We start from the raw sequence: 17,296 nt of genomic DNA on the forward strand, positions 1-17,296 counted from the left end.
TGGCAATGCCAATCTCCAGTCACCCTTGCTGGCTTGCTCCTTCCAGCAGCTGGCAGTGCGGGTTGTTGCCCTGCAGCCTCAGTCCAAGCAGAGTACGGCAGCCCAGCAGGCAGCAAGGTCTGACAAGGTTAAGCTGTGGTTGAACTGCTTGCAAGTCTCCTCCAACTCCAAATCCCATTTTGTCCTGGCCTCCCCCAGGCCATATGGTTCCCAAAGCCAGCAATGAATTGGCCAGCATGGCCTTGGGGGCCACTGCAGCTGACAACATCCCCTGATATTTCTCCTTCTCCCAGACTTAATCCCCAGCCCTCCTATAAATCTCAATATGTGCCATTTCCTAGAAAACCACAAACAATTTTCTGAGGCTGCACAATGAGTTGGAGCCCCTGTCTTCTCCTCTGGAGTTGAAGCCCATCAAGGATCAAAAATGACTTTGACTGCTTTTCTCTCTGATCTGACACTGAGAAGTGACCCCAGCCAGATATTTGATCAGCTCCAAGCTTCTGGGAGCACTTTCATGTTGATGAATCGCATACACATAGGGTTTGATCCTGTCTTTCTGTGCTCCAAGTCACCTTTGCACTCCACCTACTCATGGGTCGATGTCAGCCTGAAGGTTTATTCCTTGCCGGTGCTGGGGTCTACTAGGCTGCCTGCCAAAATTAGTAGAAGAAGAGCTTGATGTACCTCCCATTCTCAGTGCATCCCTGCTTCATAGCTGTGTAGTATTTCTCTGTGGCCCCAGGCATAGTGCCAGATAGCCTGGGTGCATCTCCATGGGGTGGGACTTCAGCTCTTGCCCAGTCTTAAAGTGCAAGGGAGACCAGAGGAGCAGGGACCATCTGACTTCCAGTGCAGTTAATGAAGTTCTTGCTTAAAACCCCCTCTGACTCCTTTCCTAGCAGATACACATCCTTCTGCTCTTGTCCTGAGCTTCTGTGTGACATTTTCATGTGGTGTTAAACAGTTGCTTTGTCCCACCCTCAAGAAAAGATCACTAGTGGGTAGCAAAATGCTGTTTTCACCCTCTATCTGCACTGGTGGGATGTCGTGTGACCTAGTATAGTAATCTTTGGGAAAAATCCTTGAGGGCAGAAAAAAGGGAGGCAAGTTGACCCTTTTTTTACTTAAATTCACTGTTAAAGGGTCCACTGAAAATTTCCTAGAAAGCTGCAAACCAAAAAGAGGTCGATATTCCCATTTTGGCTACAGAAATCCTTTGTGTGTACACTTCCACATGTAACGCGTAACATTCTGACAATGGCTGTTGGGCTTGCCAAGCCACAAGGCTCAGGCTCTGTGTTTAATTATTTTATTTTTTTTCTTCTTAGAAGTTCCCAGATCTCCCAACCAAAATAAATCCACCCTTGTTTGGGTTTTCTGACCACGTGGGATTGAACGTGGCTGCAGCCATACCACACATGCTGCAAGTGCTGTTGGCATCCCGTCTGCCCGAGCTGAAATATTTCGTGCCGGGAAGTGCTTTGCAGATAGCAGGGCAGCCACAGGCTGACCCTGCTGCTTTCACACGGGGTTTATGCAGGACAAGCTGGGGGTGGAAAGCTGCCGCATCAAGTGACCAGTTTGGAAAGACAGCACAAAATCTGAGTCTGAGATGTTGCGCCTGTCCTAGAGTGGAGGGCATGGATGGAGCTCTTTCCACCTTTATAAATAGTTTTGTCCTTGCTCTGCATGGACGATATCTCTCCTGGCTATCCCCAGCTAGGGTTTTGTGAAGATGCCCCTCATCTCAACACGTGGCTGCCACATGTGTGCTTGTGTACCACCAGACACTCTCAATTCCCAGAGAAATGGGGCACTCAAGGGAACACGGATGATTTAGGGGATGTGTAATCAGATACAGTGCTTCTTTTGTGCACACACCCCCCACCCCCAGTGTGGAAGCATGCTGGAAAATAAATTTGGAACGTAACTTCCACTGCCTTCTGCAGTTCTGAACTGGAAAGACCAAAAAGCTGCAAAAACCCCCATTGTCTGAAGTGGTCTGGTCTCCCTGTAATGCTTTGCCATCCTGTTGGGAGTGGTGATGCAGCCATCAAAGGTGTCACCTGGGCTTGGGCTGCAAGAGGTGGTGGGAATGGGGGGGAAGGAGACTTGTGCCTTGCCAAGACTAGGGAGAGCTGGAGGGAAGCACTGAGTCTGCTTTGCCTTTGTGTTGCACCATGGAAGATGCTTTCTGAAATGCTCTGGGAGCGCTGATGGCAATTCTGGGGAGAATCTGCAAATCTAAAGGTGCTCGGCTGTGTCCTCACTTTCTCAGTCCCCTCTTGAAGGCACAGCGAATTGCGTACGTGGCAGAAGGCTGCTCCAAAATGGGTATCAAGTCCTGGGAGCTTAGGGCTCAGGGGTATCGGATCCAGCTGCTGAGTTTGCAGACATTGCATCAGGCTGTTCCCTCTTCACTTCCCATCCTTAACTCTTCTGCATCGATTCTGCACAGCATTAAAGAGCTGCTGTGTTTTCTTCCAGAAAGGAACATCCTTCCTTGGCTCTTAAAAGGCAGAGGTGACTGATAGAAAGACAGGCTCACGTTGAGGCATTTATTCCAGTTTCCTCCTGTAGAGAGGTTACAGGATGTCCATATGTATTATGTTGTGAGGTGTCCTGATGCAGAGAGGATCTGGTCTTGCTGCACCAGTAGCCAAAGCATTCTCAATACAGGAGATGCAAAATCCTGGCATTACTCAGAAGATGAATGGGAGTATAAAAGTGCAGGCTATGTGTCCTGGAGGCAGTTTTCCCAGCTTGAGCCCAGAGTGGGGCTAATCTTAGCTCTAGTCCTTGCCAGATACGCAGGTGCTTAGCATCAGGAGCTATCAGGACAAGGGAAGGCAGGTAGGATGCCTTCTTGCTCCTCACCCATCTAGGTGTGCAGGCAGAGCCCATGGGAGATGTCCCAGTCCTGTGGCCCCAGCTCTGCCCTGATCAGTGCAGAGTGTGCTCCCAAATAAAGCAGGAGCAGAAATGGTCAAACCAGACTTTTGCAGGGCATGTTTCTTAAAAACACCTGCATCTCTGAGGATGAGTCAGCTGCTTGTCATTTGAATGTGCTCAGTATCTCACCCTGTCCTTCCTGCGAAACCCTGTTGGGGGATGATGTCCACCCAGCGTCGACCCCATCAGCTGCTGCAGCTCAGGCAGAACTGCTGGCGGCTGCCCAGCCTGGGCACCAGGCGCAGCCCTGGCTCTCGACATCAAATATATGTCAAACCTGCTGATTAGCAGTGGCTGGAAACAACCCGGTGACATATTTTTCCACTGGAAGCATATCAGTTCTTAGAGTGTTATTCAAAAGAAGAAAAAAAAAAAAAAAAAAAACCACCACTTCTGTGTACAGATTAACATTTTACATTTTTTTTTCACATCTGGAATGACTTCTGCAAGTGTGTTTTCTATTATGTGTTATATATAACACTGCGCAGTGCTATCTATTGACCCGCTCTGTTACAGAATATCTGAGTGATGCACTGCCCAGTGCCTTGGCTCCATTGATCAGGGCAATCACTGCTCACACCTCCGAATGGTTAGTGATACAGTAGATGCAAAATACTCAACAAGAGCTAAAAGGACACTTTGAGTCTTAAATCTTAATTTGTCCTTTAAAAATATTTCACATATACTACTGCTTCCACTGCCTTGGGTCACTTTGGTCATCTTCCTATGAACCTACATTGATTTTTTTTTCTGCAACAAATCATACTAGTTTCAGTAGCAAATAAATCGTCCTGTTCTCCTCTATAACTAAACCAAACCTCCTGCAAATGTTTTCCCAGAAGACTTGGATGCGCTCATGTAATTACCACCCTGTCTGCATGCACAAATGAGTGATATCTGGAACAGTTTGCTGAAAATATGTCATGTTTGAAGTGTGAAACTGTACAAAAAAATTACATTTTTATGTATGTTTACAAGGAATTAAAAGTCAGACGTAGGAGAGATTAACAGACATGCTAACATCTTTGGTAAGAAAAATAATAATAATCTATTGCTATGTACTTTAGTGCCACATGGTCGTTATCATGATGATGACTCATGGTGCTTGCCGCAGTGCATAGTAGGGAATGAACCAGAAGGTGACCAGGAGTCCCTGCAGAGAAGTTGTTGTGAGTTATAAAAGGCTGTGGAGTCCATCACTGTTAAAGAATTGCCCTGGCGGATAATTTAGATCCTTTTTCCTTAGACTATGCTGTGTCCTTTGTGCATAGCAGAGTAAGTATGGAGCTCTTCCAGAGGAAGCGAGACCCTCCCAGGATATATGATGGTTTTCTTGAAGCATGGCTATGCTCAAAAGTTGATGAAGCACCTGTCCCAGGACCACGCTGTTTGTCCTTGTGCAAAGGCACCAAAGATCCTTTATCCCCTTTCCCTCTGAGCATCACATTTTAGTTCTGCCGTTGATATTTATTTCTTTGGGCTGCATTAGGGACTGGCAACCCAAATGATGGATCACAGCCTTTGGATATAATGTGCAAACATGGGATGAAACTACAGAACTTGCCTTAAAGTGATTATTATCTGGAAAATAAGTTCACCCTGGGAGAAAAAAAAAAAAGAAAAGCTCACAAAATAAAGATGTTCTTCACACAGTTTGGCTGAGCTGAGTTAGCCTGTGAGAAGTTTACATACAGGGCAAGTTATCTTTGGTGTTAACTGCAAAGTTGGCAGCAGGGAAGATTGTCTACCTGTCATCTTTTTAACATAGGCATGAGGGGGCTTATTTTTTGCTATGTTTTTTGGTGATAGTGGCACTTTTGCAGCCTTTGGGCATTACTTTTGTATATGGATGAATAGCATAGTATGGATGAATAGTCCCAAGGTCCGTAAGGTGGGATGAGGCCATAGGCTGCCCTAGCCACTCACCTTCCACCTCCCGTAGGATGCAACCCTCCGGTTGCAATGGTTTCACATGGATCAAGTCATTTCACTGCACCTAAAGATGCTCCTTAATGCTCAGTGTGAACAGTTTGTCATCTGCTCCGTAAGGAGTGCTGAACAGCTGAGCAGGACTGCAGCTCTCCTCCCTCACCAGGACTTGCAGTCGGCTCCAGGCAGGAGCTAATCTACCAGGTCTATGAGGCTGCGCAAGAAAGTCTGGCAGGAGAGGGTGGAAACCCCATCCCCCTGACTCAGGTAGAACTCATCTGCATGAAAGCACTGACCAAAAGGGAAGAGCCCCAAGCTGGCAGGAGGAGGAGCAGCTGGGCTGCCTCGATTGCATGATTATTTATTTATTACTTACTCCCTGTGCAGCCCTTACCTGTCGCTAGGTGCAGCCAGCACGCTGCACATGCAGAAAGGCTGTAGGACCAACACAGGTTTCCCAGGTAGAAGTGGAAGACATAGCTACAGGTTCCCAGTTTGAAGCAAGGTTTTAAGAGCTCTGGCATGTTCTTGACCTAAAAACGTTGGCCCTAAGCAGGTGTCCACATTGAACCACCTGCGACCGGCTGAGTCAAGGTTTGTCAAGACACACTTTTCCTGACTGCAGAAGGGGTTGCAAATTTGTAAGGTTTAAGATATCCATGACCAGTGAATCGTCTAGACTAAAAATAATAAATACTGAAAACTGTGTCACATTCCTGTGGTCAGCTCAGCTCCAGGATGCTCTTACCAATCATCTCAAAACTCCTACGCTCTCCAGTCCTGCCTTGTAAATAGTGGGGATAATGCTTGGAAGCTGATTGATAGATTTTTAAGCTGGCAACTTGTTCATTTTCTGGCCAAGAAAGGGCATGGAAAGAGTTATGAGGGCAAAAGAGTCAAACATAGTGCAAAGTGTGCATTAGGAATGCTGCCTTCTCCTGCATCAACATCAGAAGGGAGGGAGGGCGTGAGATGTTCTGCTTGCCTTTGTATTTGAAAAGATTTAGATCTGTATCATTTTTAAGAAAGAAAACAATACGTGACATAAACCAGCACAACCTCCATTCTACTGAGGAAGCTGGTCTGTCCAGGAAAGGACTTTCTTATCTCAGGATATAACTGAAATCAGGCCTCCGAGGCCAGCCGCTCTCAGAGCGGTGATTTAGGCATCTGCCGGGTAATACCCTGGTTGGTTCAAAATGCGGTGTCAGAATTAGATTTAATTCTAACTACATGGCTCAAGCACCAAGTGTTTTGAGGTTAAGACGCAGCATTCCCAGCTTTAAAGTTCGCCTGAGAGTTATTGCTTGATGTTGTAAATGGACTTAAGGACCGTAGGAGACGGTTTTTCATTTCAGCCTTGATACAGTAAGCCACTTAAACACTTGCTTATGTCATACTGAAATAAAAGGGATTTATGGACACAGCTATGTGCTTTGCTGAATCAGAGCATTTTTGCTGAGTGCTGTTTAGAGGAAGCATGAGAAATAACGTGTGCAGATGTCCCTAGGTGATGCTGGAGTCTGAGCAAGGCTGGAAAGCGTTGCACAGAGGAAGCGAGGAGCTCCTGGGCAGCCCAGGAACTCTTTTTTCAGCTGTCAAGACAAAACAGGAAAGTCACCAGGTCACTCAGCATTTAGCTCACCCTAATTTTTATCCTATCATTCCCCATCAATGGCCACACAATGGCTGGGTTGCACCTTTCACGGAATGCTTCCGCCGGGGTGACATCACGGCAGACACCATCCCACCTCCTTTCTCAAGGAGGACTCTTACTTTCTAATTACTGAAGCTGTTTTTTTCCTCTCCTCACAAATGAGCATTTGCAGAAATGATCACAATACCTGATGCAACCCTTCTTAAACACATCCCCTGTGCAGATCCCTCATGTGTTGGGTAACATCAAGCTCCTCCATGGGATGGCAGCACTCCCTTCCTGAAGGACAGGAGAGATTTTTAAGAGCTGTATCTGTACCCACCGTTTCTGTTCCTTAGTCCATGGGTAAGGACATTGATTTCTCAAGGGGTGGGATAAAGAGGCTCACAGGGAAAGCCAAAGGCCTTGCATGCGATATGTTCCTCCAGTCCTACCAAGCCTGTGGTAGATGCTGCATCATTGTTGGTGTATATTTTCTGGCCATTCAATCCAGCTATGGACTGTGCATGTATTTCACAGAGCCTCAGAGCACCTCCATAACAGGGAAACCCATGCTGCATTAAAGGTGGAGTCTGGTTATGCATCAGCCATCTGCTACTTGTCTTCATATCACCATTATCTACACCTACAGCATCTTTCCTAGGACCATATTTTCAGCTCCAAAGCTCCATTTCCCACCAAGTTCCCTTGAAGGGGAATACTAAAAAGGGTGCTCTTGTTTCTCTGAATTTTCATTCTCCTACAGAAGTACTGCTAGAAGATGGCAGATGCCTATACCCTTCCTAGGGAAGAAAACCAATCAGCTTACAGCTAACATCTCCGGCTCCAGAGCATCAAATAGCCTTTCCAATAACAAATCATCACATGAACAAATTTGAATGGCAGAAGTGTTGTCTAGAGGGTTCCTACGCATTGTAGTGAGAAAATTGGTACTTCTGTACTGGCTTATTTCAGAAAGCTCAGCCCATGTTATGTAGTGTGTCGCTGACCTTTACAGACAAGGCAGGCCTTATAGACCTATGCTCCTTGTGCCAGCAGCCTTGTGCCAAATTAAAATAATTTTCTCCCTCTTGAAAAAGTAATTGCAAACCAGACTTTCCACTACTGATTTAGGAAAGACTCATAGAAATAAATGGTAGAAATGAGGACTGTGTTCGGAAACAAGTTTCTCCTGACTGTCTCCCCATCCTCAGAGCTTCCAGCCACTGAGGCTCAGGTGAAGAGGAAGAGCAGGGGAAGTGAGTATGCACAAGGACTTTGTACCTGAACCACAAGATGGCATGAGCAATGCTGTGAACCATAGTGATGTGCAGGGAGTGCAGGGCAGCATGCAAGCGCCGTGACTGGGGCAGATGAACTAGATTTGCACCAACAGTCATCTCACTCCTCTTCTTCAGGGATTGTTCCCACTGAGTCACAACCAAAGTGGCAAAAATGAGCAAGCCCCGAGGGCAGTCTCCTCTGGGCAGAGCCTTGCCTGCTCCCCAGCTGCCTGACCAGTGCTGCTCCCCACCAAACACTGGGGCAGCTGTGGACATGTCCCCTCTCCCCAGGTGTCCATGCAAGGATTGGCCATGTAGCTCAGCTCTTTGCACACTATCTCGCAGCCATCCTCATCCAAGTCACTGTCAGTATTATTTATTACCTGCTGATGCAGACCAGCAACTGGGGAGGATGCTCTGTGAACGCATGACATAAAAAAGAAAGATAGTCCATTCCTCCAGGATCTTGAAGTGTGAATGTAGGACAGGAGATGACAGATGTATGCAGGCAAGCGGAGAGACAGGTGCTGGTCAGTGTGACAGACAGACGCTTGCAAGACCAGCCCCAATTCAGCAAAGTGAAGTGCTGCCACATGCACAAAATAAACTGTGCAGACATCAGAAACACACTGGTTTTCCTCCCTCTCTCTTCCTACAAGCTTAGGAGTTGCCAGAATGAGAAGGCAGTAAGAAGTGGTCAAGTGGGAGCAGGATGTTTAATCTAATAGTTTATTGTAATCAGCGAGCTGTCATCTCTCCCTATCTCCTTTCAGCAGGTCTGTCCACACAGTGGGCAGAGCGACACAGATTTTTGAGTATTCAGCACAGTAATTGCTTCCCATACAGGCAGTGAGCGTTTAGGAAGTATTCTGCCTCCAATTATAATTTCTGATTTGAGTCATGGAAGAATACGCTGTATTCCTCTTTATTTCTGCAGTCACAAGCTAATGAAACATGCCATGGATATTTATAGAACTGCCATTGTAAATAGCATTTGCATTTGGTGCCTTTGAGTTATTTAGTGTGACGGCGCTTTCACCAGGAGGGTTTTTTCGTTCTGAAAGGGAAAGGTTCCCTTTGGAGCTGTTTCCTCCCATCGCCTTTGCTGTTTGTTTTGGATGGAGCAGTTCTGTGGGCAGTTGCTGATAATTTAGTGACGAAGTGATGGGCATGCGGGGATTAGCTGAGCTGTGGGTTTTGGGGCTGTGTCATGGACAGTTTATAGGATTCTCTGAGACGTTTGCAGTTACAGCAAAGATGAATAGAGGAGGGCAGTCACCAGAGCAGTTCACGCTGCAGAGCAAAACAACCGCCAGCCTGCTTCCCTAGGAAACCCATTGTGTAAATATTTGTGTAGGAGCCTCCAAAGGAGATTTAAAGTCTTGTGCTAAAGGTAACTAAAATGTCCTTTCCTTGAGAAAACCAGCTATGATCCAGAAGATCCCACGAGGAACCATGAGAGAGATTTCCTTTCTGTAGCATCCCTATACTAGAGTGAACAAGGGTGTATGTCAGGTCCTGTTGTCACTGATGGATCTCAACACATTTTTCAAAGGAGGTCAGCATCATTTTTCCCATCCTCAAGGTGCAGAAGCCAAGGAGTGGAGGAAGCATGCATGCCTTTTGTATGATCAGCTCTCCTGCACACTAATCCACAAACACATTGCTTCAGATCTTCATGTGCCTTACAAACACCATCTGTGTTTGTATATTGAAAATATATTATCCCTAGTCTTTACACACTCATGTACATAAATGACAGAGCTTTTTAAAAGCACTCACGTTCAGCTCTTCAAGCGCTCAGGGGTCATGCCGCATGGGCAGGCACTAAAAGAAGTGGCAGATTTTCAGAAAAATGTGACTTACTGAGCTGTTTTGGAAAAAAAAAAAATCTGTTCTGTATTTTGGTGCATAATTTCCATCTGAGTTCGTGATAAGTCTGGCCCATGAAATGCATGTGGCCCATATTCACACCCAGTGTGTGCAGCTCCCTGCCATATGGATGAACTGTTAGCACTCAGGAGTGTGTAACACCATCCCACCTCTTCACATGTCTTGAGAAGCACTGGAAATTTGGGGGGTTGATGTGGATACAGCATCCTGGCTGAGGTGCATCTGAGCAAGCAGCACCCATACCGTGGAGCTCACCTAGGAATTGTCTCACCTAACTTGAAATGTCTGAAAGATCTCTCTGTTTTGAGCATCAAAGGCATCTTGACCCTTAGGTTGAACTAGACACTTGACTTTTTATTTTCTGGAGTTAGGGTGGAGGGCTTTTTCCCTCTAGAAGGAAACTGGGGGTCTGTGTTGGTACAGAAAAACTCACTAAGCTCGTGGTGAAACCCAGGACTTGACCAAGAGCAAACTCCCCTGCTTCTCTGCCACATCAAGTGTCCTTCTCTTTTGTCAACAGCTCTGCTCAACCACTGCTTCTTGTCTCTTTGCTGAGATCTTGCTTTTCCATGGTGAAGGGAAAGCTATGCCTTTGTGCCTCTTAGCTCTCAGTTCCCCCCATTCTTCTCTGGGTTTGGGAGAGGAGAACCTCGATTCACTCCTTGTATTCTTCTTTCATCCAAATTCTGGTCCTGCTCAGATCATGCTTAGTGACCACCCGCTCCCATGTTCTCATCTATAGGGCTTTGGTATTGATTTCCCTTCTCACATTACACAGAGAAGCAGAAGGGGTTCCCTGACTTTGTTGCCCAAGAGTGACCACAGCCCCACCCATCGCAGTGCAGCAGATAGCACAGATCAGCCAATTTGCCAAGCGTCAGAAGCAGCATTTTTCACGCAGACAGACTGTGCTAAATCAGTTCCTTCTCGCTGTGCTTTGAAACGTTCCTGTTTCTTGCTCTGACAAACTAGCAGAGTTTGTATTGATCTGACAATGCAAAAAAGCACATAGTGTGGGCTTTAGACACCTGGTGGAATAATAAAACAGAAATGAGGGAGGGCAGAACCATCATATTTTAGCTTATATCAACTAGGAAGTCTGTCTTCTACCTTCCTTTCTTTTCTCTTGGAAAGCATTGTTTGTTTTGAAGGGATGTGAAAAACCCCATGGCTGGGCATCCTGTCTACAGAAGGAAATACTGTAGCAGATCTCCAGCCATGTATGTTATGGTCCTTCTGAGCTCCAAGACAAAACTTGGAGCCTCCAGTTCCAAAACCAAAGGCTCCTTCACCATCTGTGTTGGTACCTGGGGATGAGAGCAGGGACTAGTGCTGGGTCTCCTTCTCCCCCCGAGGCTGTGCAGTGGCTGATGTGTCCTCTCCAGCTCCTGCAGCAGCTCTTCACCCTCTCTTGTGCAGAAAAGCCTAGGTGGAAACAGCCTGCAGGCCACCAGCTGGGTCACCACCCTGTAGTGCGAACCTTCAAACCACTGAGAGGCACAGAATCAAGGTGACACTGAAGAAATAAAGTATGTGCCTTGCTGTGTGCTCATACACTGTGTGATCAAACTATAAAAGCGACTGTGGTCTTTGACAGCCACTTTGTTGATAGACAGAACTGCTGGGGACAAGCTGATGTGAAAGCAGTGTGCTTTCCCTCTCCCTTTTCTGCAAGTGATGTTCATGAAATACCTTGCAATTAGTCAACCATCATGTGCTCTGTTTCAGAGCTTCACTTCATTCAGATACTTCATGTTACCAGCTGTTTGCATTTGGGATTTCTTTAAGCAGTGAAAGCACTAATGGGATACGAAACTCTGGCTTGGAAAAGCGTGGAGAGCTAAAGCAGCTCCACGCAGAAAGAAAGCACTTCGCTGAAGCACTAAAGCACAAAGTCAAACATTTCAGAAAATTTTCCCACTTCCCCCTTTCACCTTATTTTATTACTAATTTCAACTTTGTTATAACTGATGGAGCATAACACGCGAGAGCCTGACTCTATTTTCATCCCTGCCATTGCATGTTACCACCACAATAAACTCACTGCTTTATGTCTTGCCTTGGGTAAACTCATACTAAAACTGGAATATCAGTGCGTCCTTACCATCCTGGGGATGCAGCAGATATGTGACACTAAGAGAACAAGAGAGAGCTCAGCCACTTGGAGATTTATCTGCTGGGGAAGCCCAGCAAAGCAAGCTTGCGGTTCCCTGTACCCGCCTGAACATGACCCACACGACTCTTACTCCAAGCAGGGCAAACCATAGCAAAGCCCTTCTGCGAGCCTCTAGCGTAGCTTTACAGCTGAGCTGAAAGCTGTTTAATACAGACTTCATAGAGAAAAATCTCACTCACCAAGTAATATACCTTATGAGAAGCCATATTTTGCATAACATTACTTACCGGAGGAAACTCTTGTAAGAAGACAATTTATTGCCATGGCAGTAACTGGCTGACATTTATGAGACGCCTTGTTTTATAAGGCTTTCCGTTGGCTGCAGTGCTAGGGCCCCAGTCGTGCTCACGGAAAATGAGAAGGAAAGCAATGTTATTTAGCATGCACGATTCTCCAGAGGCGTGCTGGTGTGAATAACAGTGGGGGTAAAGTCTGCTTGGATCGCATGGGATTGTGCATTCCAGGACTGTAAATCTGGGGTGAGTTGAAGGGAAAAGCTTGTTTTGACTGAAGTTGTCTCATAATAAACTCCATATCTTGCATGGCCAGCTTGAAGCTCAATGGAGTTGTTGGCACATCTGAATTTTTGCTATGGGGAAAGGCCAGGGCCAGGGTAAGACTCGGTCTGTCCTGGCCCCAGGAAAGGGGGAGACGGATGTGGGACAGAGCTGGCAAGAGGGAGGACAAGATCACTCAGGAGAGCCTGGCGGACTCCTGTGCCAAGAGCCAGCAACCAGCAGGGTGAGGGCAATGCTGCTGGAGACAGCCAGGGTTGCAGACCCCATGGCAATGACCATGCACCATCTGGGCTCTCGAACGAGTGAAGCTGATGGTGGGGCATCCACCACCACCTCCTGGATGCCAGCACATCCAGCCCCATCAAGCCACAGGAGCGGGTGATTTTTAACCTGCAGAGCTAAAGCAGAAAGCCGAGCTGTCCTCAGTTAACCCCCCGAGCCCACATCTCCCCTCTCTGCAAGGCAGCTTTGCATCAGGAGCTCAACTCAGCTGGTGCCAGTGGGGAGCCCTGCCAGGCTCCTGTGGACCCTCTGCTCCCTTCTGGTGATGCTTTAGGACTCACTGTGGGAAGAAATATCATTAAATTGAGCTTGGGGTCCATGCGGTGGTCAGGAACATGCCTTGGCTGGAGGGTGGTGGGTCCCTGGGGGACTGAGCCATGCCGTGGGGCTGAGCTGGGTCTGTGCCACCATGGATCTAGGAGTGTCATGGGGTGAGCCCACACCAGGGGGTCTGCCTGTGTGCTGCCTAAGGTGTGTTGAGGAAGGGATTTCCAAGAGCCAAAGAGGCTTGGGCAGTCCACATCCCATTAGCAGATGGTGGGATTGTGCCTCTGCCTGTGCACCCTGAAGGGCTTTGCTGGGCTGAGTTGTGATCTGTAACTCTGCAAAGCAAAGAGCAAAGTTGCTCCTCACTTACTTACAGTGCTCTGTGCAAGAGGAGAGCCAGGAAAGGACTTGAATGACTGTAGAGGATTTTCCTCAGGCCACAGCTCATTTATTTCTTAGCACCTCAATCCACAGGACCTTGGAAATCTTATATAAGTTTTCTATACCTAAAAGTTTTATTGATATTATTTGTTAACAGTTGTAAGAAACTATACCAGTATGGAAGCACCGTTGGACCAGTATGATAATATCACAAGTAGCTTCTCTAGTACATCTTAAACAGGACAACCCAAGTAGGACAAGCCCATTTTGGGATTCAGGCCCAAATGAGCAGCTGGTGCAACCCCAGGGAACACCATCAGCACGGCCCGGGGAGGAGCCTTGCTTGCTCTGTGCTACCTCCGGGATGGCTGAATCACTGTTGTTGAGGAGTTTAGGGGAAACTTGTCTGAATGTCTCCTCTGCCGGCCAAGCTGACTGCAAAGCTGGAGGCTGCGGTATGAAATGTCGGGGCCCCCGTGCTGCAAACCATCCCCCTGGCCCCATTTTTCACACTGGAACAACCTCCCCCTGGCAGCTGCATCCAAGCAGATGCCACACGCTGCTCCATGACAGCTACCAGGGTGGCTTTTCTTTTTCTCCATCCAGCCTTTTCTTTTCCCCAGTGCCAAAAGAAGGGGGATTAATTAAAAAAAAAAAAAAATCCTACTGAAAACAAAACACGAACAAAAGCACTGCAGCGAATGAAAGCCTCCAGCTTGCGCCGGGGGAGCCGGCAGCCACGTGCCGCGCTGGAAAGCTGAGCGCCCTGACACACGTGCCTCTTCTCTCTTGCAGATGACGGAGGGCCGCAGATGCCAAGTGCACCTGCTTGATGACAGGAAGCTGGAGCTCCTTGTTCAGGTAGGAACTGCATATTTTGCCATGCGATAGTTTGCTAGGGCTGTGGATTTTCTCCAGGGTGGGGAGAGAAGAGGGTTTTCAGCTGAATTTCTCAGCAACTTCACACTGTGATTGCCTGCAGAGCTCTGGAAAGCTGCATTAGTGCTGGGTGGGAAGAATCTGCAAAGACATATCTGTCGAAAGGACTAATTCAGGACATATTTTGGTTTATTCTGTGCCAAAACTGTCCCAGTCACTGCCAGTGAGATAGTAAAGCAGGTCCAGTCATCTTTGATGCTGTTGCTGTATCACTTAGCTATTTTTTGAGGCATTGCTTGGCTTTGAGAAATGTATTGCATCTGCTTAAAATACCTCCAGCATTTGTTTTTATCTTCTTTACTTGCCATCCTAAATTGCTGGGGTATGATGTGGGGCTCCACGATGGAGGTGGCTGTGCCCTGTGCACCCACCTGCGCCCAGAGCGCAGCCGGCAGCAGAAGGGGCTGCAGTGGTGGTGCCACGGGCAAGCATTGCTTGAGATGTTACAGTGGCTGTAAATCATGTGTCAGACACAAACGTGCATTAAAGTAAGTCTGTGCTCCATCTGCTTTATTTTTTATTTTCTAAAAAAAATAAAGGAAAATTAGGAAAAATTAGTCTGGTGCTGTCTGTGTAATGATGGGCTGGTGGAAGCTGTAGCATCCTGTGCTTTTCTGACTATTTTGGCTCATGTCTCAGAGATCACCAACGGGTTAATAACAAGAATTAGAAGAATGTCTTTCCTTTTACAAACGCTGCTGGCCAGCCACAGGCAACCCAAGAAGCAGGAAATGAAACTTCCCATAGTGCCCAAATCCCCCGGCTGCAGCTGATAAACTGGGAGGGGGGCAGGATCCTACCCAGCACAGGCAAACCTGAATGGGGATTGCTGAAGGCGACTTGAATTGCCGGAAGCACATTCAGCCTCGCTTTCTGGAAAGTTGCTTAAAAATATCATTAACAAAATGTTAATGGGTAATGTTTTTTCAAGTACATAGTCACGGAGGAGGTAAAGTCCCTCAGCTCCCTGTGACGCTCACTGCGGTCAGAGTGCCTGGATAACCATGAACGAGCCAGGCCAAGGCTGGAATGAGAACAGCTAAATCAGGATGACTAATTAAAAGAAAACACTGTACCAATGGTCTCCACATGTCGAGCATCGCTGTACCAGGCTGCACCGGGCTCACTGATGCTTAGCAGCTGGCTGGGGAAAGCTCAGGCACCTTCATCACAAGGACACAGCACTTGACTTCCTATTTCATATAAATGCCTTTTTAAATTTTTCTTAGTTCAATTAAAAATGAATGGACTATTTGAGAACAGCTCTGCTAAAGCACTGCTCACAATATTAATAATCACTGTTTAAAATATACAAGCTGCCCTGGAACCTGCTTATTTGGGGTTTTTATTAGTAACACAAAAAAACCACAGTGAAGATGACAGTCCAGGAGGCTGGTTTGGGAAGCTCTGCATCCAATTCTGAGTGAGCAAAAACAATATCATGTGATATTGGTTTTTTAAGTGTTTGATCACACCTTCAATGGGAATTTCTCGTAATCAATATAGGAAGCGAATTGCTCTGTAAATCACACTAACTAGTTTGCAAGTGACCCATGGTTGAATTTTATTCGTACAATAAATTATTTTTCAAGTAATGTATGAATGGGGAAAGCCAGGAGGGGTGATTATGAAAAATTCATGCCCAGAAAAAGGAATAACCTCTGTTGCATGCAGGTTGACCTAGATCTCTGAGTACCACCGTGCCCCTATGTGTACAGGATTGTGCACTGAGGCATCTCAGATGCTCTTCTGGTTAAATGAGGCTTTTCAGTGCTGTTAGTTAGCCTCTACTCAGGGCAATAGTAGGTAAATCACTTTTGGGTGGAGCAGACAACAGAGGAAGAGGATGTTTGGATTGAAGTATGTCTCCAATATTGATTGGATCTTTGCAGAGGTGGTCACAACACTGGTTTACCTGCCTGTAAAGCATGGGCAAACCACCAGCTTTGGGGTGGTCCTAGGGCTGCTCCGCCTGGGGCAGGAGCGGGCTGATGCTGCCCAGATGAGTAGTGCTTTGCCCTGACAGGTCCTCAATCAACTAGGCGCCCTCCAGGAGCAACGTGCACTTTGCCCAGGGAAATCTCAGCAACTGACCTTTATTGTTTGCAACTCGCGGTGAGATTTCAGATAAAAGTCGCTTTGTAAGTTTTGAGCACCGTTATTTTTATCACCTTATCTTGTAGTTAAACTGAATAAGAAGGTGTAAATAAAATGTTCATCCAACCCCAAGCTTCTGGCTATCACTTCAAAGCTGTATTTTTCTGTGGGTGTCTTGCCACGGGCTGAAAAGGAGGGCTGATTTGCTGGTTTATGCCATGAGAGAGCTTCTTCCATGGCTGTGTTGGGCCTTAACATCTAGACCTGCATTAGCTTGAATCACTTGGGAGCCAGGCTTTTAAATTCTCATGTGAAATTTCCTCCTTCCCACCAACCTCAACCTTTCCTGGAAGCTTTTCCATAGCTAATTTCACACTCCTATGGTAAGTTTAGGAGAGACCGTTGGGAATCAGTAGAGCAGATTTCTCTGCCATGGGTGAGATCAAAATAACATCCTAACCTGGCTTTATGGAGCCTTGCAGCGCTTGTGTGTGTGAAATCAAGTGCTCTGCTTAGAGAAGGGTTCAGGGATCCTGCTGCTGTACGTTGGCGTGGAAAAAAACAGCAGAAAAATCTGGGTCTGATCAAAGGAGGGAGATGGGTACAGCTCCCTCGAACGGACAGAGAAGGGCTCCTGGAGCATCTTGAAACTGCTTAGGCCAGTGCTCTGGGGAGCTGAAATTATTTTCTCTCCTGCTGCCTCAAGTGCTGCTGGGCAGAAACAGATGCATCTGGGAATGATCAGGGTGTCTGCAAAAAACAGTATATTAAGCAAATGTACTCCCTTTTTTATCTGCAAATTAGCTGTGATCAGAGTCAGGGGTTTATGAATATGTCATTCGAAACATATCAATTGATGGTTAATAAGGACCATACCTCAGGCTGCAGGAGGACAGCAAGTGGTAACTGTGCTCCTGCAGTTGTTTGCAGGAGTCAGCCT

The 17,296-nt window shown here is 46.8% G+C and overlaps 1 protein-coding gene across 5 annotated transcripts in view; it reads left to right on the forward strand.

Moving 5' to 3' along the window:
- The window catches only part of FRMD4A (FERM domain containing 4A), a 287,750-nt gene that overhangs the window by 138,567 nt on the left and 131,887 nt on the right, over nucleotides 1-17,296 (forward strand). For all 5 annotated transcript variants that reach the window (XM_074827964.1, XM_074827963.1, XM_074827962.1 and 2 more), the window contains exon 2: nucleotides 14,116-14,181. In XM_074827964.1, coding sequence (XP_074684065.1) covers nucleotides 14,116-14,181 — 66 coding nt within the window. The remainder of the gene's footprint in view (nucleotides 1-14,115; nucleotides 14,182-17,296) is intronic.

This window comes from Strix aluco, chromosome 5 (assembly GCF_031877795.1).
Source record: "Strix aluco isolate bStrAlu1 chromosome 5, bStrAlu1.hap1, whole genome shotgun sequence".
In the NCBI taxonomy this organism is placed as follows: domain Eukaryota; kingdom Metazoa; phylum Chordata; class Aves; order Strigiformes; family Strigidae; genus Strix; species Strix aluco.